General features: G+C 41.9%; 2 protein-coding genes across 3 annotated transcripts in view; one reads left to right on the top strand and one right to left on the bottom strand.

Annotated features, from left to right (window-relative positions):
- The window catches only part of LOC134678949 (E3 ubiquitin-protein ligase MYCBP2), a 94,936-nt gene that overhangs the window by 58,142 nt on the left and 10,819 nt on the right, over window positions 1-25,975 (bottom strand). Inside the window, exons 18-34 of the mRNA XM_063537705.1 lie at window positions 24,907-25,405; window positions 24,533-24,699; window positions 24,232-24,416; window positions 23,354-24,109; window positions 23,052-23,204; window positions 22,466-22,570; window positions 21,952-22,185; window positions 21,097-21,306; window positions 20,655-20,792; window positions 19,864-20,042; window positions 18,745-18,988; window positions 18,113-18,279; window positions 14,721-14,886; window positions 13,426-13,547; window positions 12,861-12,965; window positions 12,483-12,652; window positions 11,083-11,248 (exon numbers count right to left, since the gene is read on the bottom strand). Coding sequence (XP_063393775.1) covers window positions 11,083-11,248; window positions 12,483-12,652; window positions 12,861-12,965; window positions 13,426-13,547; window positions 14,721-14,886; window positions 18,113-18,279; window positions 18,745-18,988; window positions 19,864-20,042; window positions 20,655-20,792; window positions 21,097-21,306; window positions 21,952-22,185; window positions 22,466-22,570; window positions 23,052-23,204; window positions 23,354-24,109; window positions 24,232-24,416; window positions 24,533-24,699; window positions 24,907-25,405 — 3,766 coding nt within the window. The remainder of the gene's footprint in view (window positions 1-11,082; window positions 11,249-12,482; window positions 12,653-12,860; window positions 12,966-13,425; window positions 13,548-14,720; window positions 14,887-18,112; window positions 18,280-18,744; window positions 18,989-19,863; window positions 20,043-20,654; window positions 20,793-21,096; window positions 21,307-21,951; window positions 22,186-22,465; window positions 22,571-23,051; window positions 23,205-23,353; window positions 24,110-24,231; window positions 24,417-24,532; window positions 24,700-24,906; window positions 25,406-25,975) is intronic.
- LOC134678944 (uncharacterized) overlaps window positions 2,554-25,975 on the top strand; it is an 81,424-nt gene continuing 58,002 nt past the window's right edge. The window contains exons 1-3 of one of the 2 annotated variants that reach the window (XR_010100267.1): window positions 2,554-2,891; window positions 8,998-9,185; window positions 9,264-10,677. Coding sequence is in view for 1 of the 2 variants with exons in the window: in XM_063537699.1 (XP_063393769.1) it covers window positions 9,039-9,185; window positions 9,264-10,439 (1,323 nt within the window). In the remaining variant the exon portion in view is untranslated. Of the gene's footprint in view, window positions 2,892-8,997; window positions 9,186-9,263; window positions 10,690-25,975 lie in introns of those variants that run through there. The other variant, XM_063537699.1, reaches the window with a different exon arrangement.

Genomic DNA, 25,975 nt, shown 5'->3' with positions numbered 1-25,975 from the left:
TTCGTACAATGTGATTAATTTCTCATTTAATTTATGTCACCTACCGGCCACATGTATAAAATTAAATCAACAATTTTAGATTAATGGCGACAACTGAGTTGAAATAAACAACCCCCCCCCCCCCCCCCAAACCTGCATACTAACATAAAAATTTGTCAGATTCGCATCCACACCTCCTGATTTGATCGGTAACATCACTTCACAATCTTACAATGGAACCAACCACTTTTCTCGTCTCATTCATATAAATCGAAATCGGTTGTGACCCCTTTATAATTATGACTTGGGTAGTAAGTGCAATAACGTACCTACTTATCGATATCATTTTATCGACATATACCGTGACTATTTTTTCTTTGCCATTCCTGGTATCATTTTATTTGTCAAACTCATGTCAATTTAGTTCGCGAGTTTCTGGAGGCGGCCTTAGTTATTAGTTATGATTATGACAGAGCACATCATGATACAAACTTGGTGAAGGCTAAATACGTTTACACATTTACATAGGATCAAATATAGCTACAGAATTTGGATTCGCTCACTGAAGTGGCCAACCGCACCGTGGATAGAGCGAAGTCAAAAATACAACGTCCGGTGCACTCATAAACGCAACACAACTATGCACTCGGCGTCGATTGAGAATAAACTAGGACCGTCTGAGGATACGAATAATAAATATTTACGTATTTTAAGATCTGTAACTACGCACTCACCGTGACTGATACTTACCTGGGATGTTTGAAACGGTTTGTGATTTTAACATAAAACGTAGTAGGTACATATTTACTTTACCTGTAACTACTATGACTGAAATATCTGGAAGCTTATCTGATTCGGTCAAATTGTGTTTTTTGAAAAACTAATTATAGCCAGCATTCTATGAATATAGTATGATACCTTTGGGTATGGTGTTTTACGCACACTAGCGTCCCTCCCCCTCCCCCTGACGCAACCGCCCCTTTTAGCTTGAAATATGTCCCGGTTTACGGTTTATTTTTTATTTTTGAGAAAAGTATTAGATTTAGGAAAAAAGTGTCAAGGCAAGAAATGTTCCCTATTAAATTCTTAACAAAAAAGGTTATAGTATTTTTTTGATACGACGCACCATATTGATGTTTTTGCTAGATGAACTTCGACCGTCAAAAAACTTGTTGAAGTTCAATATAACATAGTACGTGACAGTACTGAAAGAAATCTTCACGAAGAATAAGCTTGCAAGCTTATTCTCCGTATTAGTTTTATTTCAGTACTATCACGTACTAACTTATATTATATTGAACTTCAACAAGTTAATACATGAATATGGTGAGTCTTACCAAAAAGTTGTATATAACCTTTTTTGTTTAAAATTTATTAAGGATTATTTCTTACCTTGACACTTTTTTCCTAACTCTAATACTTTTCTCAAAAATAAAAATAAACCGTAAACCGGGACATATTTCAAGCTAAAAGGGGGGGGTTGCGTCAGGGGGAGAGGGAGGGACGCTAGTGTGCGTAAAGCACCATACCCAAAGGTATCATACTACATTCATTGAATGCTGGCTATAATTTGTTTTTCTTGCCCATACATTAGAACATAATTTAACCGAATCAATCGACCTCATACAGTCTCTGAGAAAAACCCCAGATTTGCAAGACCGAACTGATTATTTAAGAGCTCCGACAACAAAGATTTATAGGGAGCTCTAAAAATTAAGAAGTTAAACGTACAAGCTTACGTCCAATTGTCACATTTACCCTAAACGGAACCCGAAAATAATGCCGATATTCGATAACATTTTGTTATCTTAAATCGTAAATAATTTATAGAGCTAAAAACGATAAACCGATTTAATTAGTTTTCATGAAAATATATCGTTATTTTAATGAACAAAGAAGTCACTAAAAGTTATCTACTCCTCAGATAACATTGATAATGATAACCTTTGGCATAACTTCCATTATTATGTCATGACAATAACAAAGGTAAAAAACAGAGGTCAGAGATAAGAATAACTGCATCCTAAGTTGTTTTTAAATAACTTATATTATAACATTTGGTCATCTAATCCATTAAAATCTGCAATAGCAATTGCACTTTGTAAAGATCGGCCAGACAAAAGAGAGTATCAAAGTGTAGCGTGCAATACAAATCATTAGCTACCCCTGATCTGGCAAGTAAAGCTCAGCTACTTTATGGCCAATATTTAATAGGTAGGTACTAGGTACATAATTAGTCTCTATAAGTAACCCTTAGTCTCTTACATGACTATCATGTACTAAGTATGCAATACATATTAACAATATTTTAAAATATTTTAGTTTGTGTGCATGAGCTCATGTCGTTTATGACGGTTTATGAGAGTTAAACATGAGGCCTTTAGCATCGTGATAGATGTTCACGCTATTAAAGGTGTGAGAATTCACTAAGCGCGAATTCACTGGTATAAGTCTAACTATGTATATGTTACACCATAACTAGTTTATAGTTTCTGCAACTATAATTTCTATATAGGATCGGCTAATGTCACGAAACCTTTACGCCGCGAACGGCGCCTTGTGTTAGCATAGTGAAGCGGTAGAGGTAGAGTCGGCGCGTTTGAAGGTCGCGCGCACCGAGCGCGGCGCGAGTCGCTGCCGGCCGCGCCAGTCGCATGCGCGGGAATCGAAACCACTCGACGTATGAATTGTTACCGTCCTTCCTCCGTATCATACATATTTACTACGTATTTACCGGCAAAACAATATTCTTGGCCAATCTAATAGTGCATCAAAGACGCAGTAAGGACACAACGTGAACGACTTGGCAAATCTAATAGTGCATCGTGACTTGCGCGGAAGTTTTATTGGCATATTTGAAGTTTATGTTCCAGGTGTAATATTGAGTTAACTGGGGAATTACATTTAATATGGTAAGTACTTTAAAATATATAAAATAAAATACCTTTAGTCTGAAACATAAAACAATATTTATTTATGAATGTCCGAAAGCTTTTGTTTAGGCTAGTATCAATAAAGTTGAAAGTAAACAATATCTGCAACACCGTATTAGTTCAAGGAATTAGGTGTACCTTTAATATTAGCATCACATTATACGAATTATATTTGATACAATTAGACATTACCTGTTGTGATTACCTGCCTAGATAATATTAATGCTATAAACGCGAAAGTAAATCTGTCTATTAGGTACCATTTCACTGCAAAATTACTGAACGGATTATGATGAAATATTCCATACCTAATACTTGAAGTTTTAAGCCCACAAAGGTTCTCTTTTATTCACCCCCAAAGGTGAGGGAGGTGAAATTGCACAGACAGAATCACACGCGGGCGGAGCCGCAAACTCAGCTAATAATAACAAATGTTGGTCACAGCTATTTAATAATTAACTAAATAAATATAGCATTCAGCATAGCAAGCACCTTTGACAAAGCAAAGTAGGTACTCCAACTAATAGTAGCCAAGTATATATAAACAACGAATTCGTTGAGTCCACTTTTAAGAACCGTCACTTAACCGCCTTTCAGCGTTGTAAATAAAATAATAATGACCAAATGCATGTACCTGTAATGAAGTGCTCTCGTTTTTTACTAATTTAACTATTTTGATTAGAGTACAATTGGCATTGATGGGCTAAATAGAATTGGTGCAGGGTATTTTACTAGTTTAATAATAGATAAGATCATATCATAATAGAAGACATTATATGTATGTTAGTAGACAAGAACATGATATACATACATGGGTAAAAATAAATATACAAATGAACATATACCAGAATAAAGAGAAAATAACTAAATATGCGTTTAAGTATACAATGAAGACTGAATCGGGAAGCCGACAGTTATGAGTTAATTCAATAACACGGCCCGGTACCACCGTCCACACAATTACATGGCCATTCGTAGACGTTATTGCAACGAGATTAGGTCTACTAGTTGTTCTTTATGTTGTTGCTGTCAGTAGTACACATACGTCATACGATCAAGAGCCAAAGTGCTGCTAATGTTCGAGATAACGGAGATTCGTGCATATCGTACAAAGATTTCTGGAAGGAGCAACACGCCATTTAGCCGAATTAATTATACTGCTACTAGTTTTTAGGGTTCCGTACCCAAAGGGTAAAACGGGACCCTATTACTAAGACTTCGCTGTCCGTCCGTCCGTCCGTCCGTCTGTCTGTCACCAGGCTGTATCTCACGAACCGTGATAGCTAGACAGTTGAAATTTTCACAGATGATGTATTTCTGTTGCCGCTATAACAACAAATACTAAAAACAGAATAAAATAAAGATTTAAGTGGGGCTCCCATACAGTAAACGTGATTTTTGACCAAAGTTAAGCAACGTCGGGCGTGGTCAGTACTTGGATGGGTGACCGTTTTCTTTTTGCATTTTTTTCCGTTTTTTTTTTTTTGCTTTATGGTACGGAACCCTTCGTGCGCGAGTCCGACTCGCACTTGCCCGGTTTTTATACTTTTCAAGGCTTTTTATTGTTGGTATAGCTGATGAACTGAGTCAAATGGTGGCAGAAATTAACTGACTGTAAGAAACTATGTTGAAAATAAAGTAGCAAGATTGATTTATTTTGTGGCGAGTTAAAGCTCTTCCTATATTACTCAGTGGTTATGTCATTCGTTACGGTACGTATGTGCTTAGCACATTTATATTGTCTGAGTCAGGTAAACGTGAAATCGTCCGCTAAGTGTCATTGAACGAACTCTTATAAAATAATAATATCTGGGAGATTTCAGCAAGCATAGGAATATGACCATGCTATTAGCATTATACCTGTGTCACTAATGCCTACTGTAAACGTTGTTAAATTGAAACTTACCTACAATCGTCGACTGTCGACTCCTAAACTAAACGATAGACGTCAACCAATAAAATTACGGTCAATGTTAAAATAATTTATTTATATCGATGATTCCACCGTTTAGTGATGAAACTTTAGCATCCACTCAATCAAACTGAGGTAAAAAGGTTATTCACAAGTAAGAAGGTGAAATTGTCTATTAAATTTAATTAGAGTAAGGATTCCTTATTCAACTCGCTCAGTGATGACCCTTTATCTAATTTGAAGTAGCACGTACTCTGATTGCGACAATAGGAACCGGTAATTTGCAACCTACACCAAAGATTAAATGAGTAACAAGAGGTCGACCTGCCACTGGACCCCTGTTTTAATGCAGAAACAAAGTTCAACATTTAACCTCTTGAATTACGGACATTTCAGTTGAGTTCATAAATATGTATACATTTTTTCACCTTACGTGCAATGGATTAAGGAAAAGAAATGTGTACATATTTATGAACTGAACTGTACATTCATCACGTTACATGCGTGTGCTCTGTTATAATACTTATAATTGTAAGTACCTTTAGGACGGGTAGGTATATGACAACTGTAAGTTTCAGATACCATTATTTTCTTCGCCGTTATTGCAATTACACATAGGAGGTAAATAGGTACGAATGGTACAATACATAAAGTACATCACTGAAAGGAGAGTTGGAGCAAAGGAGGGAGATCAGGGAGAGCGTACATGGATCAAGTAAAGGAAAAACTCAACGTCGTGTCGTACCAGGCTGTCAAGGTGAAGGCAGAGTACCGCGTACATAGAAATCGCTCCACCGACAAGAGACTAACGCTTAAAAATATAATGATGATGACATATAACACCGCCCACATCGATAAAGAATCATCCTCCCCACGGGTGTGTTAACAGTTTCCCATGGCAACTTTCCAGTGTTCTAACGTCCTTAGCGAAATTTGGTACATCTGGTATCCATTCCATTGCTCGGGCGGACAAAATTGTCCAGCTTCACTCGCACCGATCGATTGGTGAGTTAAATTGACGTGAACGCCACGCTCAAGAAAATTCAGTTTTTGATCTATCTCGGAGGGTTCAATTATTCTCCGAATCGCATCTCTGCGATTTCGAAGACCCGTATTCTCACAGGAAGCTTTTAAAACTTACTGAAGAATCATTACTTGCTTAAGCGTTCATAATAATATTATGTAATAATGAAGAATTTATTAGAAGGTACAAGAAAAACAAACCTTTCTCTCTTATTATTATTAGTGTTGGATAAAAAAGTAGTAATTGAAGAAAGATTTTCCGAGAAATAGAGGCAACTGGAACTGGAATCTTATGGAATTTCTGGACTTACCTGGAACCGGTCGCCTCAAACTACATTTGTTTACCTTAAAATAAAAACATATCATGGGATGACGTGCGAGTAACTCAAACTCTATGTTTATACTCATACTTATATTTTACTGAAATTACAGGCCTGGTATGTAACTTTGTCTCTAGGATTAGATCATATGTAATACAAATCAATGTAATTATGTATGTATGCATAAATAAGTTGTAAAAGGTGTAGTATCGGACGTATCAATGTAATGAAAACAATGTAGGTAAAAAAAGTACATATTATGTCAAGATCAAAACACAAGAATACCAGTTGAAACCAATCATGGTGGTCAAAGCCGTAATTGAATCCATATAATTCCTTAGGGACTTGTTATTCAGAGAGCAAAAATGAATAAGATTCGTTCCAGTTCACGGCAGTCCGCAAGATTTTACAAAGTTTACAAAGCCTGCCTCAGAACAATGGCTTTATTTTTATGGCCTTTTCTAACATTTATTTCTAATTCTATTGCGAATGGCTGCGGTTGAATTGCTTTGTATTTCACTAGAAAGATTTCCGACATTTTCAACTTCAGTTTTGTAATTGTTTATTTCATTTTCAAACCTGGAAATGCTTTTCTCAAAAATGGACGGCAAAGTCGACTATGCCGTCTAAAAAATAGGTCGCGAAGCGCGGAGTTTATGGTCAGTCAAAATTTAAAAAGTTAAAAACATTGCAGTCTCGATTTTGGGACTGCAATGTTGCATACAAATTCCATTATTTGTCGAGTTCCAAACTTTTTAAAAGTTCAAATGGCCATATCAAATGAAGGCACAGGCCCATTAAACAGCCAAACAGATGATTAGTACCGCGACTATTTAGTTGTCTCAAATAGGTTGGCGTATTTTCGGCAGAAAAATACACTTCTATTTTTTTATTAAAAAAATAAAAAGGCGGCAAGGGCTTTTCTCTGTGAAAATATATACGTAAGAACGTTGCTTTTGTAAAATGTTTCTATGATATTTATGTTTCTTGCACCATGTTTGAGAAAAGCACTATATATGACTCGGCTGGAAGGCTACTTGCTGGCTTCGGATTCAATTAAACGGACTCCCAAGGTCGTCCGTTTAAAACGAATCCTCAGCCTGCAAGTAGCTACTTCCGAGCCTCGACAATAATGTACTATTATCTACCTACGGGTGGTACCAGGATCGCCGGAATACGAACCTAACTAACCTAATTCCAGAATGAATACTGTATTATTTCGGGAACAATTTAGCAATATTTAAGCAGCTTATCTAAGAGTATTAAGAATGAACTCGACGTGCATATGAAGTAAACAAAAATCTATATAAAGTATCGGTACAGCAGCATACTATCTTAGTGCTTATCTCAAATTGCTAACTGTACACCTTGACTAGCCTTTGTGGCTCGATACCTATATGTATAAAAATCAGACCAGCGTGTAGGTGAGTGTGCATATCTGATAACGCCACTGCGATAACGATGCTATACGTGACTCAGTTCGACTTGAATCGCTCATGAAGTCATCTCTTTAATAACAAAAACTAACACATTTCTCGTAGTTTAGACAACGTGATACCTACCTACAAGTAACAAGTAACTATTGCAATAAAAGTGTAAGTTTTTAATATACTAGCTATTGATTATGCCAGATACTTATAATTGTAATATACATGTCGCAGTCGGATCGTATAATCCGCCGTATTACATTACGGCTAGCCGTTTTCAAAAACAGGGGCGTTTTGAAATGCGGCGGTTTAACGATTAGCCGTATTGAATGCGGCTGAATGAGAATCCGCCGGAATGTATTGGGCGCCATACGTTCTTCAACACGGCTAGCCGTAATGTAATACAGCGAGTCATTAGCCGCCGCTTTGACAGTTTTTAGTTCCCATTTTTAACACTCGTGGCGCTGCCTGACAAACGCTGGGGTGTCCATCAAATCTGGAGTTTGTCGGACTGTTTCTTTTCAAAAAAAAATTTCCTTCGCAACTTAACTAGACGGAGCCCCGCTTCGCGGGGCTCCTATTTCTGAGCGGTTTGCCCTTCGGGCATCTGAAGCTACCTAACGAACCTAACCTACCTACCTATTGATTAAGTGAGACGTCCGTGAAAACATTACACTTTGGGGAAAAAAGCGTAGGTAGGTAATTAGGTTAGGTTCGTTAGGTAACTTCAGAGGCCCGAAGGGCAAACCGCCCAGAAATAGGAGCCCCGCTTGCGGGGCTCCGTCTATTTAAGTTGTGAAGGAAATGTTTTGGAAAAGAAACACATGTAGTGCGGTGGGACTGGGACCATGGTAGAAATAAATTAAATTGCAAACATTGTCAAACTCCGGTTACGTAGGCGACCGAAAGAACTGGTCACTCTATAATGTACGATGCGGCTAAACGTGGGCCGCCTTATTGAAGAACGTATCGCAGTGACAATCCGGCTAATCGTCGAACCGCCGCATTTCAAAACGCCCCTGTTTTTGAAAACGGCTAGCCGTAATGTAATACGGCGGATTATACGATCTGACTACGACATACATATTTCGTGGTGATGTATCATCTTAAAAGTAAAACGCAATTCACTAGTCCTTTGTTAGGTATACTTTTACTGTCGAATTTTACGCGTTTATAATGGTCCTACCTAGAGTCTGCGCGGAAAGAGAAGAGTCGTGGAATGTAAGGGAGCCCATGGCCGATACATTCTACGACTCTTCTCTTTCCGCACAGACTCTATCTTAGGCTCGATTTTACCATATTGGGATAAGAAATTAAATGATGAACTTTGTTTGAACTGTAATCGGGATATCTATTTCCACTTTATGATGATAAAATAACAACAGGCGTATTGTGGTTTTCAGGGGATGGATGAGGTGTGAGATGGTGACGTGAAACAAGGAGCATGCGTTGGGCGACGTTGTGGTTAATCCTGGCGGTGCTGGCGGCGCGCAGCCTCGCTCAGGTCGCCACGCCCACCGCCTGCGAAGACGAGTCTTGCCGATGTGATGCCTTCACTAGAGTTATATGCAACTGTACCAGGGACTACGATGTAAGTTGCATATCACTACCTAACCGCTTGGCTTTCTTAAAAATGTTACACTTTTTAAAGGCTTTTTTTGTATACCAGGAGGTAACGTTGCGACCGGACGGAGCCTACAGGGTCCCGTCTACAACGACTGGAATCATCATCGACGGATGTGCCCGCGTTTACTTCCTGCCGGACATGGCTCGTAATCTCATCCAGCTTCGAAACATTGAGCTTCGAAACGTGCGTCATGTGTACATTCACGACAGAGCGTTAGCGTGGTCGCCATTTTCAAGTGAAAGTGATATGAACCCCGGAATCCGGATTTTTATACATAACAGTACCATTAACGAAATATCTTCGCATGCCATACAAGGAAGAGTGAATGATATCATAATTAGTAAGAGTAAAATAAATGTGATCAAGCCGTACGCGTTTTCTAGTCTCACCGGTGTAAAAAGTATTCAATTAATAGATAACTTATACGAAAATATTGAAACTCAAGCTTTCAAAAAATTCAGTACAGTCAATTTTCTACTTCGTGGAGGCTCTATTGGCACCTTACCGAGCAGATTTATGTCGGACGTAGAAGTGATCGATCTTTTTAGAATAGACGGCGTAAGCATAAGATATGTTTATAGTTTAACATTTATTGTAAATTCACCAAAGAAAGTAATTATAGAAAATAATATTATTGATACTTTAGAAGGGGATAGTTTTCATATGAATACCAGGGGACCCATCACTTTTAGAAATAATAGCGTAAGAACCCTCCGTAAGGGCGCTTTTTTTGGATTCACCGCTGACATAGACATCGTTTCAGTTATGGGTCTGCAAGAATTGCTTATTGATAACAATACGTTTACTGAGTTGACGCCGTCTTCGCTGATATACAATCAGACAACCCTGACCATGCGTATCGATGGCCTCAACTTGAATACAACTTGTAGCTGTGAATTACAAAAAGAATGGGGTGCCGTGCTGCGAGAACAAGGAGGCACGCTATTCTGCTGGTATTCCCTGGAAGAACATTTTGCCTCGATACCGACTTACGTAAACAGTCGGTGTGGAACATATAAGCAAATATACTGGATATTTATACTTGTGGGAGTCATTTTAGTTGTACTTCTAGCGGCGATTATTACGTTTTGTATAGTTAAAAAGGAAAATGAGAAAAAGAAGAAAATGCAAATGGTAATGCCAGACGGAAAAACATATCGAGAAACTGAGTTTCATATAGTAGTGGAACGAGCCGAACTTCTCACCACCGACTTGTGAACCGGAGCATGTATTGAGGTCAATTGATCTGCCGCTAGCTCCTCTACTCTAGTGAGTCTAGTGATTAATGATAAATGGACATTTCAACAAAACATTTGCATAGATAACATATTCTGACGACATTTATTTATTTACTTATTTAGCATGTTAACGCTCTACCTCAAAGCGTAAGGTAAACATTGTGCCAATTTAGGAGATATATCAATAGTTATAAGTATTATCCAACGAATTACATAATGTATTTTGATAAGTGGAATGCAATAAAAAGCTACTAGCACATGTGTATTTTTCTTTTTTCACAAAATAAATATGCGAAGAATATAATAATGCGAATATCATTTAGCGCCATTTTATGTCCAGTTTATCTTTTAATTAGTTTTTGTAGCATCATTTTCGAGTAAAATTTGCGATCAAGATATTTCGAAGACGCCACCTGATTTCCACGACAGAGCAACAATGCCGCATTGGCAGCCGTAACATGCGATTCCTGATCACATTGTAGAGTATTATAACATATAAAAACAGTGTCTATAACTGTACATAAATAGGCATTATGTGGCAGTCACGTAAACGACTATTATTATGAGTTTTCCAATAGCTGATCACCGGGGTAAGGCTAAGGTTGTAGTATGTAAATCCTTACCTTAAAAGCGGCTGGCCGTCTAGTACGTGGTGAATAGTGGGGGGCGAGGAGAGCTCCAGCCCGCGCGCCAAGAGCAGCGCTTCGCTTCCGTCCTGCGCCGACTCCGACTCCGCCCCCGTGGGACTCGCGCCCATCATGGCCAGTACTTGGACTTCCACTATTGTTGCTGCAGAATATTACCCTCATTAACATTCATGTACGGACGTGCTTACGATTCCGGATCAAGAATGAAGGCTATTTGCTATTATTAGATACATATTGCGTATATTTAATTTTACGACTCGATTGGGTTCGACTCTGTTCGTAGTGGCTTTCCTTAACAAAGCGGGCAAACGCTGGGATCGGCTACGACCGCAGGGTATGTTTTACACCGACACAAGTTAGTAATTAGGAAAGATTTTGGAAATATTTAAGGAAGGGCATTTTCTCAGCCGCATATTCGTAGCCCACACAGGGGCAGCGGTCTTCGCTACAGTATAGTAGGCAAGTACTCACAGAAGGTCAGCGGCGGTATGTCCAGATCCGGCGCCAGCAGCCGCGAGGCGCAAGACGCGCCCGAGTACACCAGCTCCATCTCCAGTGCGACCAGCCCTTGCCGCTGCGTCGTCAACGGCGCGTCCTCGTAGCCCACGCACGGGCGGCGGTCCTCGCTACAGTATAGTAGGCCGGTACTCACAGAAGGTCAGCGGCGGTATGTCCAGATCCGGCGCCAGCAGCCGCGAGGCGCAAGACGCGCCCGAGTACACCAGCTCCATCTCCAGTGCGACCAGCCCTTACCGCTGCGTCGTCAACGGTGCGTCCTCGTAGCCCACGCACGGGCGGCGGTCCTCGCTACAGTATAGTAGGCCGGTACTCACAGAAGGTCAGCGGCGGTATGTCCAGATCCGGCGCCAGCAGCCGCGAGGCGCAAGACGCGCCCGAGTACACCAGCTCCATCTCCAGTGCGACCAGCCCTTGCCGCTGCGTCGTCAACGGCGCGTCCTCGTAGCCCACGCACGGGCGGCGGTCCTCGCTACAGTATAGTAGGCCGGTACTCACAGAAGGTCAGCGGCGGTATGTCCAGATCCGGCGCCAGCAGCCGCGAGGCGCAAGACGCGCCCGAGTACACCAGCTCCATCTCCAGTGCGACCAGCCCTTGCCGCTGCGTCGTCAACGGCGCGTCCTCGTAGCCCACGCACGGGCGGCGGTCCTCGCTACAGTATAGTAGGCCGGTACTCACAGAAGGTCAGCGGCGGTATGTCCAGATCCGGCGCCAGCAGCCGCGAGGCGCAAGACGCGCCCGAGTACACCAGCTCAATCTCCAGTGCGACCAGCCCTTGCCGCTGCGTCGTCAACGGCGCGTCCTCGTAGCCCACGCACGGGCGGCGGTCCTCGCTACAGTATAGTAGGCCGGTACTCACAGAAGGTGAGCGGCGGTATGTCCAGATCCGGCGCCAGCAGCCGCGAGGCGCAAGACGCGCCCGAGTACACCAGCTCCATCTCCAGTGCGACCAGCCCTTGCCGCTGCGTCGTCAACGGCGCGTCCTCGTAGCCCACGCACAGGCAGCGGAACCCGAAGCGGTTATCCTCGCTACTAGATTAAACAACTCGGATGAATACGTAAAGATGCTAATGTCGAAATTTGTAAAGAGTGACCTTCAGGTTTTATAGTACGAGTATAGAAGCGGAAGTTTCTTGGAGCTTCATTACGATTTACGGCTCTAATAAAAGTCATAAATAATGAATAATCATCCTATATTTTATCTAAATTGAAAAATAAAACAATTCTAATTACTTACTGGTTGGTCTTGTTATATTCGGTGAGATAATCCGACGCTGTCTCCAAAGAGAATATTACTTCGTTTCCGGGCACTAGTAAAGCTTTTTGTGGCCATTCAGAGACACTGCAACAAACACAAAAATGTCACAGCAGGTAAGAAGAAGGGAGTAAGTTGCATCATATCACACTGGACTCACACTGTAGAAGTGAGCACTAATACCGGCTACACACAGAACTATCGTAGAGATTTCAGACTGTGCAGACAAATCAAGAGTTTAATATAACTTGAAACTGCCACCGATGAACGTTAATCTACAACGATTTGTCATATTCACGATCGATAAATTTGCGCAAATCGGTACGCACGGATTAATCGCTACGATATAAATAGCTACGTGTATAGACGGCATAACAAAAGCGAGCGGAGTAGTAAAGTGATGCGAGATTGCGTTCCTTTCGTCAGAATTTCCTTTTAGCGATACGTTAACGAACGCTGCTAAAAATATTTTTCAAACAATATCCTAGTAATAGGGCTTTATGGCAGCTTTTACTTGGTGTAATGATGACAGTGGGGGGACACTTACACGTTGGCAAGCTTCGGCGTGACGCTGACGTAGGTGCAGTTGTAGTGCATGCAGGGCGCGTCGTCCGCGTCGTCGCCGAGCTCCTCCGCCTCGCCCGACTCCGAGGTCAGCTGCACCAGGCGCTGCTAAATCAGATACACTATTAATCTATAATATCTGGGAGACCGAGCTTTGCTCGGAAAACATAAAAACTCAAAATTAAATATTTTCCCAGAGAAATGACCTGGGCAAATCGATTTTTCGCCCCCGAAACCCTCATATAGCATCATCGAAATCGTTAAAGCCGTTTCCGAGATCGCCGAAACATATATATAAATAAATAAATATGTATACAAGAATTGCTCGTTTAAAGGTGTAAGATTTAAATAAGAAGACTGAAATTGAAAAAAAAACCGGGCAAGTGCGAGTCGGACTCGCGCACGAAGGGTTCCGTACCATAATGCAAAAAACCAAAAAAAAGGAAAAAGAAAACGGTCACCCATCCAAGTACTGACCCCTCCCGACGTTGCTTAACTTTGGTCAAAAATCACGTTTGTTGTATGGGAGCCCCATTTAAATCTTTATTTTATTCTGTTTTTAGTATTTGTTGTTATAAGTAGTGGCAACAGAAATACATCATCTGTGAAAATTTCAACTGTCTAGCTATCACGGTTCGTGAGATACAGCCTGGTGACAGACGGACGGACGGACGGACTGACGGACGGACGGACGGACGGACGGACGGACGGACGGACGGACGGACAGCGAAGTCTTAGTAATAGGGTCCCGTTTTACCCTTTGGGTACGGAACCCTAAAAAAAACCCTTGCACTAATGTCAGAATAAAGTGTACTTACAATACTCTTCTTATTTTCTAAACAACATACTATAGATAAATAGTGAAATATCCTACTATTATATCGACGCATTTTAATCGGCGCATCAGTTGAATAGATGACAACTAAGTATATCAATTATGGCTAGCATATAAGGTCGCCTTACACCCACTTGCAAGTGCCTTACAAAGCAATGTCAATGTCAAATATGCTGAATGCGTTTGCCAATGCTGAAGCGATTTATAACCAAGGGTCCATTTAGACGATGCAAGAACTCGCATGCCAGTTTCATTACATTGCGGGTTTTATCGGTCGGTTGAATTGGACATAACCAACAGCCCGCAATGTAACTAACATCGCATGCGAGTTCGCGCGCCGTCTAAATCAGCCCTAAGAGAGAAAAAAGTGCAGTGAGCAAAGCAGTTTCGTCAGTATCAAAATGGAGTGAATGAATGAATGAACGATGCGCTACCTTATATACCTTACGGAACGGTGGGTCCTGGGCGCGCGTCTCGTGCGAGCAGTGGCAGCGGTTCTTGGGCGCGCCCGCCACGGCGTAGATGGTGAGCGTGTCCTCGGGCTGCGCCGTCACGCTGCGAGGGTCCATCTCCAGCACCACCCAGGACACGTTTGGGGGAAATAGCACCCTGTATAAATAAAACATTCAATCTGCTTTCTTGGTGTTCTATATAAATCAGAAACTTGATATGTACACTTTGCACCGATATGACATTTTTCATTGTATGAGTTTTGATTCGGGATACTTATATGACGGTAATGCTAACTAACTTGTAGTTTTGATGTGTTATTAGTGTGTTATTACCAGAGCAAGGGCGAAGTTTTCCATTTCGGCTAGTGCAAAATGCTTGCGTCCGGCTGTTCTCCTTTACAGATTTCAATTACAACCGATTCTCGTGAAAGGTGACCATGTCCGACAGTTAAATATGTACATTGTTTTTGTCAATTGTTTTTAACCGACTTCCAAATCCCAAAGGAGGAGGTTATCAATTCGGTTGTATGTTTTTTTTAACCGACTTCCAAATCCCAAAGGAGGAGGTTATCAATTCGGTTGTATGTTTTTTTTTATTTTATTTTTTTTTATTTTTTTTTTTTTTTTTATGTTTGTTACTCCATATCTCCGTCATTACTGGACCGATTTTGAAAATTCTTTTTTTGTTTGTATGTATATGCATACAGATTGGTCCCGTTTTTGTCAAAATCCAGTTCTGATGATGGGATCCATGAGGAATCGACGGAACTCCTCAAATCTTAAAGGCATACATATAGTGATTTTTGTGTTTTTATCAACAAATCAAGCATATACATTCAAAAACGTGACATTTGATGAAGTGGAACTGCTGATGATGATCAGAACGGAACTCTTCAACGACGCATAGTTCACGGTTGGCGATTTGTCCTCTTCGTTATGTTTGTTAAGCAAGTTAAATTTTTAGACCACATTTTTGTCAAACTCGTGTCTGATGATGGGATCCACGAGGAATCGAGGGAACTCCTCAAATTTTAAAGGCATACGTATAGAGATTTTTGTATTTTCATCAGAAAATCAAGCATTCTCATTAAAAACTGTCGCATTTGATGAAGTGGAACTGCTGATGATGATCAGAACGGAACTCATCAACGACGCATAGTTCACGTTAGGCGATTTGTCCTCTTCGTTATGTTTGTTAAGCAAGTTTAGTTTTTAAGCCACATTTCTGTCAAGCTCGAGTTCTGATGAGGGGATCCATAAGGAATCGAGGGAACTCCTCAAATCTTAAAGGTATACGTATAGAATTTTCTGTATTTTCATCATAAAATCAAGCATTTACATTAAAAACTGTCGCATTTGATGAAGTGGAACTGTTGATGATGATCAGAACAGAACTCTTCAACGACGCATAGTACACGTTTGGTGATTTCGAATTTAGATTTTGGCTTGGACTGGGACCCGGACTCGTATCCGGATCTGGTTCGGATCCGGACCTGGACTCGGACTCGGACCCGGACTCGGCCCCGAACTCGGACCCGGACTCAGACCCGAACTCGGACCCGGACTCGGACCGGGACTCGGACCCGTACCATAAAATGTAGGTATGATGATGCCAAACCCCTTCCGCTCAAACCCCCGTACACCGCACCGCATACGACGTTAAGTGGGTCAGGTTAGGTTTGAACTGCGATCCTCACAGAACCGAACAAAAGTGGGTTAGGTTTGGTTAGAACTGCGAGCCTTACAGAAACGAAATGCTACTAGAAAAGTGGGTTTGATTAGGTTCGAACTGCGATCCTCACAGAACCAAACTGCTATCAGAGAAGTGAGTTAGGTTAGGCTAGAACTACGACCCTTACGAAAGCGAAATGCTACTAGAAAGTACTGGTTTTACCTCCTTTTCTACATAGTGCACCATCTACCATAATCTTTCACCGGGCCCCATAGAAGTCGGTTTTTTTTTCTTAAAAATTATTTTATTTTATTTTATTTATTTTTTATGTTTGTTACTCCATATCTCCGTCATTACTGGACCGATTTTGAAAATTCTTTTTTTGATTGAATGTATATGCATACAGATTGGTCCCGTTTTGTATCAAAACCCAGTTCTGATGATGGGTTCCATGAGGAATCGAGGGAACTCCTCAAATCTTAAAGGCATACATATAGTGATTTTTGGGTTTTTTTCATCAAATCAAGCATATACATTCAAAAAAGCGACATTTGATGAAGTGGAACTGCTGATGATGATCAGAACGGAACTCCTCAACGACGCATAGTTCACGGTTGGCGATTAGTCCTCTTCGTTATGTTTGTTAAGCAAGTTCAGTTTTTAAGCTACATTTTTGTCAAGCTCGAGTTCTGATGATGGGATCCATGAGGAATCGAGAGAACTCCTCAAATCTTAAAAGCATGCGTATAGAGATTTTTGTAATTACATCAAAAAATCAAGCATTTTCATTAAAAACTGTCGCATTTGATGAAGTGGAACTGCTGATGATGATCAGAACAAAACTCTTCAACGACGCATAGTTCACGTTTGGCGATTTTTCCTCTTCGTTATGTTTGTTAAGCAAGTTAAGTTTTTAAGCCACATTTTTGTCAAGCCCGAGTTCTGATGATGGGATCCATAAGGAATCGAGGGAACTCCTCAAATATTAAAGGCATACGCATAGATTTTTTTGTATTTTCATCATAAAATCAAGCATTTACATTAAAAACTGTCGCATTTGATGAAATGGAACTGCTGATGATGACCAGAATAGAACTCTTCAATAACGCATAGTACACATTTGGTGATTACGAATTTAGATTTTGACTTGGACTGGGACCCGGACTCGGACCCAGAACCGGACTCATACCCGGATCCGGTTCGGACCCGGACCCGGACCTGGACTCGGACCCGGGCTCGGACCCGGACTCAGACCCGGACTCGGACCCGGACGTTGACCCGGAAAACCACTATGATACCTTAACTAAATAAACCACTATGATTATACCTACCATAAAATGTGTAAGTATATAAGTATGATGATGCCAATCTTACTAGCCCCTCCCGCTTAAACCCCCGTACACCGCACCGCATGCGCCGTTAAGTGGGTTAGGTTAGGTTTGAACTGCGATCCTCACAGAACCGAACTGCTATCAGAGAAGTGGGTTAGGTTAGGCTAGAACTACGACCCTTACAGAAGCGAAATGCTAGTAGAAAAGTGGGTGGTTTTACCTCCTTTTCTACATAGTAAACCATCTACAATAATCTTTCACCGGCCCCCATAGAAGTCGGTTTTTTTTCTTAAAAATTATTTGGTAAATTTTCAATATGGAGGATCCATTGGGGTTCGTGAGGCCTACAAATCAAAGAGCCACCAAACAAACAGATTTACCTCATATTAGTGACAGTGGCCTGCTTGTATGGGTGGTCGCTTTCTAACCACGTGTAATAATGCGTGGTGGTCGTAATGGGACCCTCCTCCGAAGACGGTACCAGTAGATTCATAGCTGCTACGTGGGGCAGCAGCTTGTGAATCATTTCTAACAATTGAATGACGCTCTGTAACAAAAAAGAATATATTATTAAAAAAACATATCATTAATCTTTTGACTGCCAAAGACGTCAACTGACGCGCACGGTTACATCCCAACATCAACCTTCGTGCATTCCGACAAGGTTCTCAATGAGGCGCCGCGTACGATAGGCGTGGCGTTCAAAGACTTCAAAGGGTTAAAAAGAAAAATAAAGAAATTATACACACTAAACCCCTTGTTTATAAGACTTTAAAAGCCTCAATTAGTTAATTTATCCCTTTCTTACCAGAGGGGCCAGTTGCACCAACCACATTTAGCGGACTGATCAACGTCACGCAGCAGTTACCTATGAAACTTCCCATATAATAAAATTTAGCGAACGCTTTAACGTTGACAGACGGTTTGGTGCAACCGACCTTAAGACAAACGATTACCAGCTAACTGAAGCTTGTAACGCGTTTATCAATAAGACCATGTAGCCATTACCCACCTTGGAGTCGTCCAGCCCCTCGAGGTGCGCCAACGTGTAGGGTATAAGCGTGTTGACGGCGGGCGAGTGTTGCAGCACGGCCGCGTTCCGGCGCAGGTCCTCGGCCGTCAGCTCGTTGCGCAGCGTGCTGAACAGCTCCGCGCCGCGGTCCATCACCACACCCGCCACGCGCAGGGTGATGGCGCGTAACGCCGATATCAGCGTGTCCGCGTTTTCCGAACTGTTCGCTACGGACTTTGACGTACTGAAAATAAACCATTACAGACAGTTTATTTCTGAACGTCATATCAGGCGTGGCTCACTCCGCGATTTCGTCGCTTTGCTACAGGTAAAAGTACATCCGTTCGACCCCAATTTTGGGGTTTGCCATAAGCCGCGCGTGTCGCTGTCGCCACCTAGCGGCCATATCTGTGCAGACGCGTTTTGTTAGAGAGTAAGTCTTCTGTACCTAGTACTATTATTTATTCTGTGGTCATATTTAGTTTTACTGTCCAAGGAGAGAAAGCGTACACACAATTTTTTACGTTACCATGGAATGTGCATATCTATAAAGGAAGCAAACGTAACGTTGAATATGCGCGGTGGTGCATGATGGGGCGTTCGTATCTTGACGTCACCATTTAACTTATGTTCATCGTCACCTTTCTTTCTTAATCATAAAATCAAATGGCAATTAATGTGAGAAATGTAGACTCTGTAGACACTAACTTTTTACAAACTTGGTAGTAAGTAATCATAAATAATATCACTACACCTTATAAAATAAAGTCCACATGTCTGCTTATGTGTGTTTATGTTCGCGATAAACTCGAAAACTACTGAACGGATTTTCATGCAGTTTTCATCTATTAATAGAGTGATTCTTGAGGAAGGTTTAGGTGTATAATTTGTTAAGGTTTTGTTTTGTGTAACCTGTGCGTAGCCGCGGCGGGTTGCTAGATTACCTTTCAGCTTCATACTTGGCCTAAAACATGATCTGACTCTAGTTTATGTCACGATTACGTAGACACGCGCGCTTTAAGCGTGCGGATTACAGAATACGCCTAACATACTTTGATGAGTAACGTATTCTTATGCGGCAATTAAGCCTTATAATAGAATGGATGGATAGACAATTACCTGTAATAGATAAGGCAAGGGATTTGTCCCCTGGCTAACGTCGTCCCATTGAAGCTCAGTGAGCAGGAGGCGAACCGGAAGGTGGTGCCGTCGGGGCCCTTGACCGAGGGCAAGCCGCAGTCACCGTTGGCTGTTCGCCCGCCGTGATTACAGAGTCTGACGGCATAGCGTAGATCCTCCTGCAATTATTGTACTTGTTAGCATGGGATTTATTTCTTGGTGAAATTGTTTTATGGACTATGGACAAAACTGACTAGCTAATCTGTCGTTACAATTTTATAACAGTACTCGTAATTGAGATTATAGTTGTTAGGTATTCATTAGGAGTGTTTGAGTCTTAGGGCTCATTTAGACGATGCGAGAACTCGCAGGCGAGGTTCATTACATTGCGGTTTTTAATCGGTCGGTCGATTTGGACGTAACCAACCGTCCGCAAAGTAACTCAATTCGCATGCGAGTTCGCGCGCCGTGTAAATCAGCCCTTTATTTATGGATCTCGGTTTGCACGATATGCGCGGCTGCTTTAGCCTCGCACGAAACCTCTTCAAGCAAAAGCTGCACCTTAGCGTGCGCCAACTTGGAAAATGCTGGGACGCGCCTCGCTCGGCGGACATCCGTTGTACAGTCACTGCCTTGTGAGCGAGGTCGCCATCAGATGTATCGGAGCGGCCAAGGTGTTCACAATATCTGAACACGCACTCTAACGCCTTGACAATAGAGGCGTGTTCAGATGATTGTGAGCACCTTGGCCGCGCCGATATATCTGATGGCGACTGTACACTCGCACCAACCTTGAGAGGCACGGGCCGGTCGAACTTGAGCTGCACCATGTCGTGCTGGCAGTCGGAGGCGGAGAAGGCCCCGTGCGCCACCTCCACGCTCACCCAGCAGTGCGCCGGGTTCGAGTCTTCGCCTGACGCCCGCAACTGCTGTAAATACGCCGCTAATAAACGTATGTCGGGGATTTCTGTTTTGGATTATTGTCTCTTCATAAAGAAAATATTAGAATGAATTTAATTAAGGATAAGCCATACCGCTGCGCAACAGATATTGAAGCACCGGTGTTGCAATACCACGTGTCCTTCAGGTCATTAGTCGGTTTTTTATCTGATTAAATTTCGGATGCTCAAAAAACTCCATACTTACAATATTTTTTTAGACTCGTACTCATATAAAACAATGGGAAGACTGACGTATCAAGTAAAGACTAGAATGACGCTGAAGCATAGCTACCCGAACATCGTGCAACAGCTCAATGGAGTACTCGTAGTTGCCGACGCCGCCGAAGACGCCGACGCCGACGAGCATGACGCCGGGCCGGTCCACGGTGAAGCAGATGGCGTCGGGGCTGCCGTTGCCCGTGTTCCACGCGCGCGACTGGTTCACGCGCATAAAGCGCGACGGGGTGGTCAGGTGCTTCACTGCATTCGTGTCTAGGTCCTCCTGAACCACAAAAGGGTATAAAGTCAGACCGAGAAGAGTCTGCAGCGATTTTGATAGCCCACGCAGTGCAAGTGTCATTACAAACGTCAAACTTAAATAAAATTATGACGTGTAAATAACACTTACACTGCGTGGGCTATCAAAATCGCTGCAGACTTTTCTTGGTGTAACTCTATTTCATTTGTGTTCTTATTTTAGGGTCATAATAGTTATTTGTAACGCGCCGGTTGTGACTGAACTTATCTATACAGTATATCATGTCGTGACAAATGAGTAAGGGTTACATTTCAGGTCAAACCTATCAACTATCAGGAGCGGGACTTTATCTCGTTAAAAGGTTTACGAATGGTCAGATAACTGAGTCGACGTGCTTAATTAATTATAAATATCTGCTGGTTAAAAAATCGAATACATTATCTGCAAAACACTATCTACTGTATAACTTTAAAGTGCACGATTTTCTTTGTTAGCAAGATTACACAATGTAATTCCCGCTCATTCTGTTTGATCTTCTCGTGCATTGGCGTGTTTTTTTCTGCTGCTTGATAGGGTTCGCCAATATATCCAGCAGGCGGGGCACTATTGTACGACCAGACCTGCTAGCATGAGTTGCGTCTGAATAACTACTTTTCACTGGTAACTTACCCTAATATTGGTGGCACTATGAGACAGCTCCGCGATGATTCTGGCGGCGAACTTGCAGCAGAAATCAGCCAATCGCTCGTTCTGCTTGATCTCGCCGTGGTCGTGCGGCTGGCCGCACTGGCGCGTCATCATCTGCTGCTTGATGGGGATCGTCACTATGTCCAGCAGGCGGGGCACTACGTCGAGGAGGTGCCATTCCGTGTGGTTAGTCTTGGCCTCGGTGGCGTCTGCTTGCTAAACAGGAATATTTAATAATTCAAATATTTAAAACTATATCTAACAATACGAAAAACACTTACGTCACGGCAAATATGCAACAATTATGAATCATATACGATTATTTACATTGTTTTGGTTTCATAAATAATAGTTACAGATTTTTAAAAAGAGTTTTTTAATTAAATGACACGTCAAGATAGCGTAGTCTTTTTCTAATGCTAAAAAAACTAATAAAGAAGAAAGGATTTTTTTCTATAATTGAAAGTTAAGGAAACAAACTAAATTAAATACTTACTTTGTTTGCGTGACTGTTATTTGCCCTAGGTGGGACGGGAGGCGGTTTCTGCGCATGAGACGATCGAGGGACCGTCGCTGACTTGGAGGGGACTTCCTTTACCACCTGTGCACCAAAGATTATTTATTAGAAATGAATGATACCTATTTCCGCATACTGTTTACTTTATAACACAAGTATTACAGTCCCAGACATTATCAATAATAAAGACATGAATGCTATTGTAATTTTTCGTACCATTCCTATCTTTGCCATAGTGTCTAGATTGCATAAGAACATTGTCAACGTTTATTCATCTTTAATCGTATGGCAGTTATATACATTGAGGGCAATCAGAGTGAGGTTGCCAAGCCAAGCAACCAGGTCAGGTGTCACGGTGTTCAGGTTCACAGTAGGCCCAGGACATGAGTGGAGTGGGCAGCGCTGGAAGATATATTCGGTGGTCTGCTCTTCCTCTCTGCATTCGCAAAGTGGAGTGATTTTCAACATTTATATAAATATTAACCATAATTAATTAACATTCAGTTTAGGTCAAAACATGGGGGAGATCTGAGATCAGACCCAGCATTCAATCCTAGTAACTAACCTTGGTCTCTGGCCGGCGGGGTTCATTCAGGCTGACGCAGCTCTGCGTCACGGGCACTATGTATTGCAGCACGTCACGCAAACTCCGAGAGCCACATAACGCCGCGCAAGTCGCCGTCAATTCTCGAATTTGGGCAGGGGGGACCACTCCTTCCTACAATGATACATTCAATAGATTGGAAGAAAGGTGCTTTGGGATATTTACGAGTACTATTAATTTCGATAATCGATATTTCAACGCAAAACGAGCCCATATTCGAAATTAAACCAAATAATCATATATGTATATAAATATAGGCTTACCTTCACATAAAATAAAAGTGAACAAAGATGATTCCATTTCAAACTAGGCGTCGGGAAGAAAGCATGGAAGCACGCAGTGATTGTCTCGTGGCACTCTTGTAGTATAGAATTAGTCATCTCTAGGGCAAATTGTACAAAGCATATTCTATGCGTCTTGTTCTTGCCAGGCTTGCGCGGCAGCATGGCACAGGTCGGGGTTTTATCGGTCATTATTGCTTGTATTAAATTTCTCACATCAGCGATCGCGTCAAAATATGACATGTACTCGTGTGAATTTCTCTTCTTATTGTTTTGTGGATAAATTTCATTTACGTAAGACCTAACTAATCTTAAACATGCGCGAATTATGTAGACTAGTCTCTTTTGATGTTTCATAACCGTTAGTTTTTGATAATTGATGGGTATTTGACCATTAGTTTCTAGAACAATTTCTTTAAAAGTATTCCAGCTCCACTGTAAAAGGGTTATAAGCGAACGGAAGCACGACACTGTAACTTTTCTTGATATGTTTTTGGTTAGAACTATGACTGGGTCTCCGGAGTCGACGTGCCTGACGGGCATGGAGTGGTCGAGGCTCACGGTGTTGTACAGCAGGCAGGGGATCTGGCCTGCGTTCACGTCAGTCCCGTTGTTAGACTTCTTAGATGTTTTAAAATGGAATCCGATCTCGTCGTTGATGACCATGGCTTGGCCGGACGAGCCGCAGTCGGAGGAAGGACCATTAATACACGCCCACGCAACGTACCACCTATTAGCCTGTAAAACAACAGAAAAAGTTTGAGCGTTCGTAACAGACACACATAGGATGCAAAGGATGAAACTACCCGGAAACACCTAAAAAAGGGTTGTGCAAGTATATCAATGACTAGACTAGGTACCACGATCGGCACGGGCGCGTCGAAGAGCACAGGGAAGCGGTCCCTCGGCGCGCACTCGTAGACGACCTCCTCGCTCTCGGCCGCCAGCTCGCCGTCGCCCTCCTGGTCGCCGCCCTCGGGCCCGATGTCGAACAGCTTGATCCGCGCCGTGTAGTCGCCCCGACCACCGAACAGGCCGAAACCGCCTGCAAGTAAATAACAACAGAAATAGAAGTCCGTCTATGTTTTATAGAGCAGACAAGAGCGAGGCCAGCCCATTTCAACGTGCTAGATAAGGAGTAAATAATATTGACATACGTACCTAAAAGAACGTCAGTATCACACATAAACCGTATCGCTTCGACTGAATGGCCCGAGTAGCCCCAGCCGCCGCCGTGGCTTTCGAAACGATTAACCGTTAAAAAGTCATCCTTCGCAGGGGCCACGGGAGAAGACTCGCTATCTCTTTTACATTCCACTATGCACGGTCTAAAAACAAGTAATTGTATTGTTACCTTTTACATTTTCAAGTACATATTACAAATTATTTAAGCACATGGTAACTCGGGTAGTTAAAAAAATCGCCTAACGCAAAGGTGTTGTTCGCCACTAATCTATTTTGAAGCTATGGACACAGCGAAAATAACGATAAATAATTGTTGTAAAACAAAATGAGTAAATTAATACAATACTTACTTAGAATCATGTGCATATGTTAAAGAATCCAAACAGCCCAACAGATGCAAAGCCGCGTGTATTCTGGTAACGGAGCAGGAGAGCGCGGAAGGGATCGCCAACTCCTGGTTCAGCACAGACATGTTCGACAACGCCACATTGTCCACCGGCCGGTCGTCGTTATTGCAAATCACTTCAAAGTTTTCCAAATTCTTAAAGTCTTCCAATCTTTTCATGCTGCCATGGTTGGGGTATTCAATATCCCCATCATTAGGATAAAGTTCAGAGTCATTGTTACAGCACCTTTGGAGTTTGTGGGAATCGAATGCCAATATGTTGTAGCACTTCATAACCCTCATTTGCGGTTGGTAACACCAGAGAACGTCGTACAGCGGATCCAGACAGGCCAGGGTGTTCACAAAGTCGACTTGCTCCGAGCCCGTCCACGCGTTGCACGAGCCGTCATTCTTGTTTATGGTTATACATTTGAATGTGTGCTCGGGTCTATTCGGCAGAATAACTAAAAAGTGCAATATCATTTAGTGATCATTTTCAAGGGCGTCACATTACTTATTAACGCGGTATTGACGAACTACATGAAAAATGAGCATTCTATTATGACGTTAAGTGTATGAAGTCGGGCAATAATAGGGCCATAACGCAGTTTATGCTATGTTCCTATGGATACATAGCTTATAGAGTCTGCGCGGAAAGAGAAGAGTCGTGGCAGAAACGGGAACTAACATTTTAAATTTTATATGGCAATCCAACCTTTGACAACTGTCTTGTAAAAAGTAAACAAACTTCTGTCATTGTATATTTTTATTAACAAAAAGCGCAAGTTTTATGTATAAAATATTTTCAAAACACGATGAAACCGTACATAAAACCACAAGAAAAATTATATTTATCATTGTTCGGTTTTGTCAGCGGAAAGAAAACGGCTAAAAGCCGACTATCGACTTACAAAAAGTCGCGGAACGTGTTTCCGCTATTCGCGGGTATTGATGTTGTATTTAATATTAAATAATTACCTATTTAATAAGCCCCCTAAGTAACTTGTCTCCGGTAAATAATCGGTAAGTATATT

Source organism: Cydia fagiglandana, chromosome Z (genome assembly GCF_963556715.1).
Source record: "Cydia fagiglandana chromosome Z, ilCydFagi1.1, whole genome shotgun sequence".
NCBI classification, from domain to species: domain Eukaryota; kingdom Metazoa; phylum Arthropoda; class Insecta; order Lepidoptera; family Tortricidae; genus Cydia; species Cydia fagiglandana.
The sequence above is the reverse complement of the archived record's forward strand: the minus strand, read 5'-3'. Positions and strand labels throughout refer to the sequence as shown.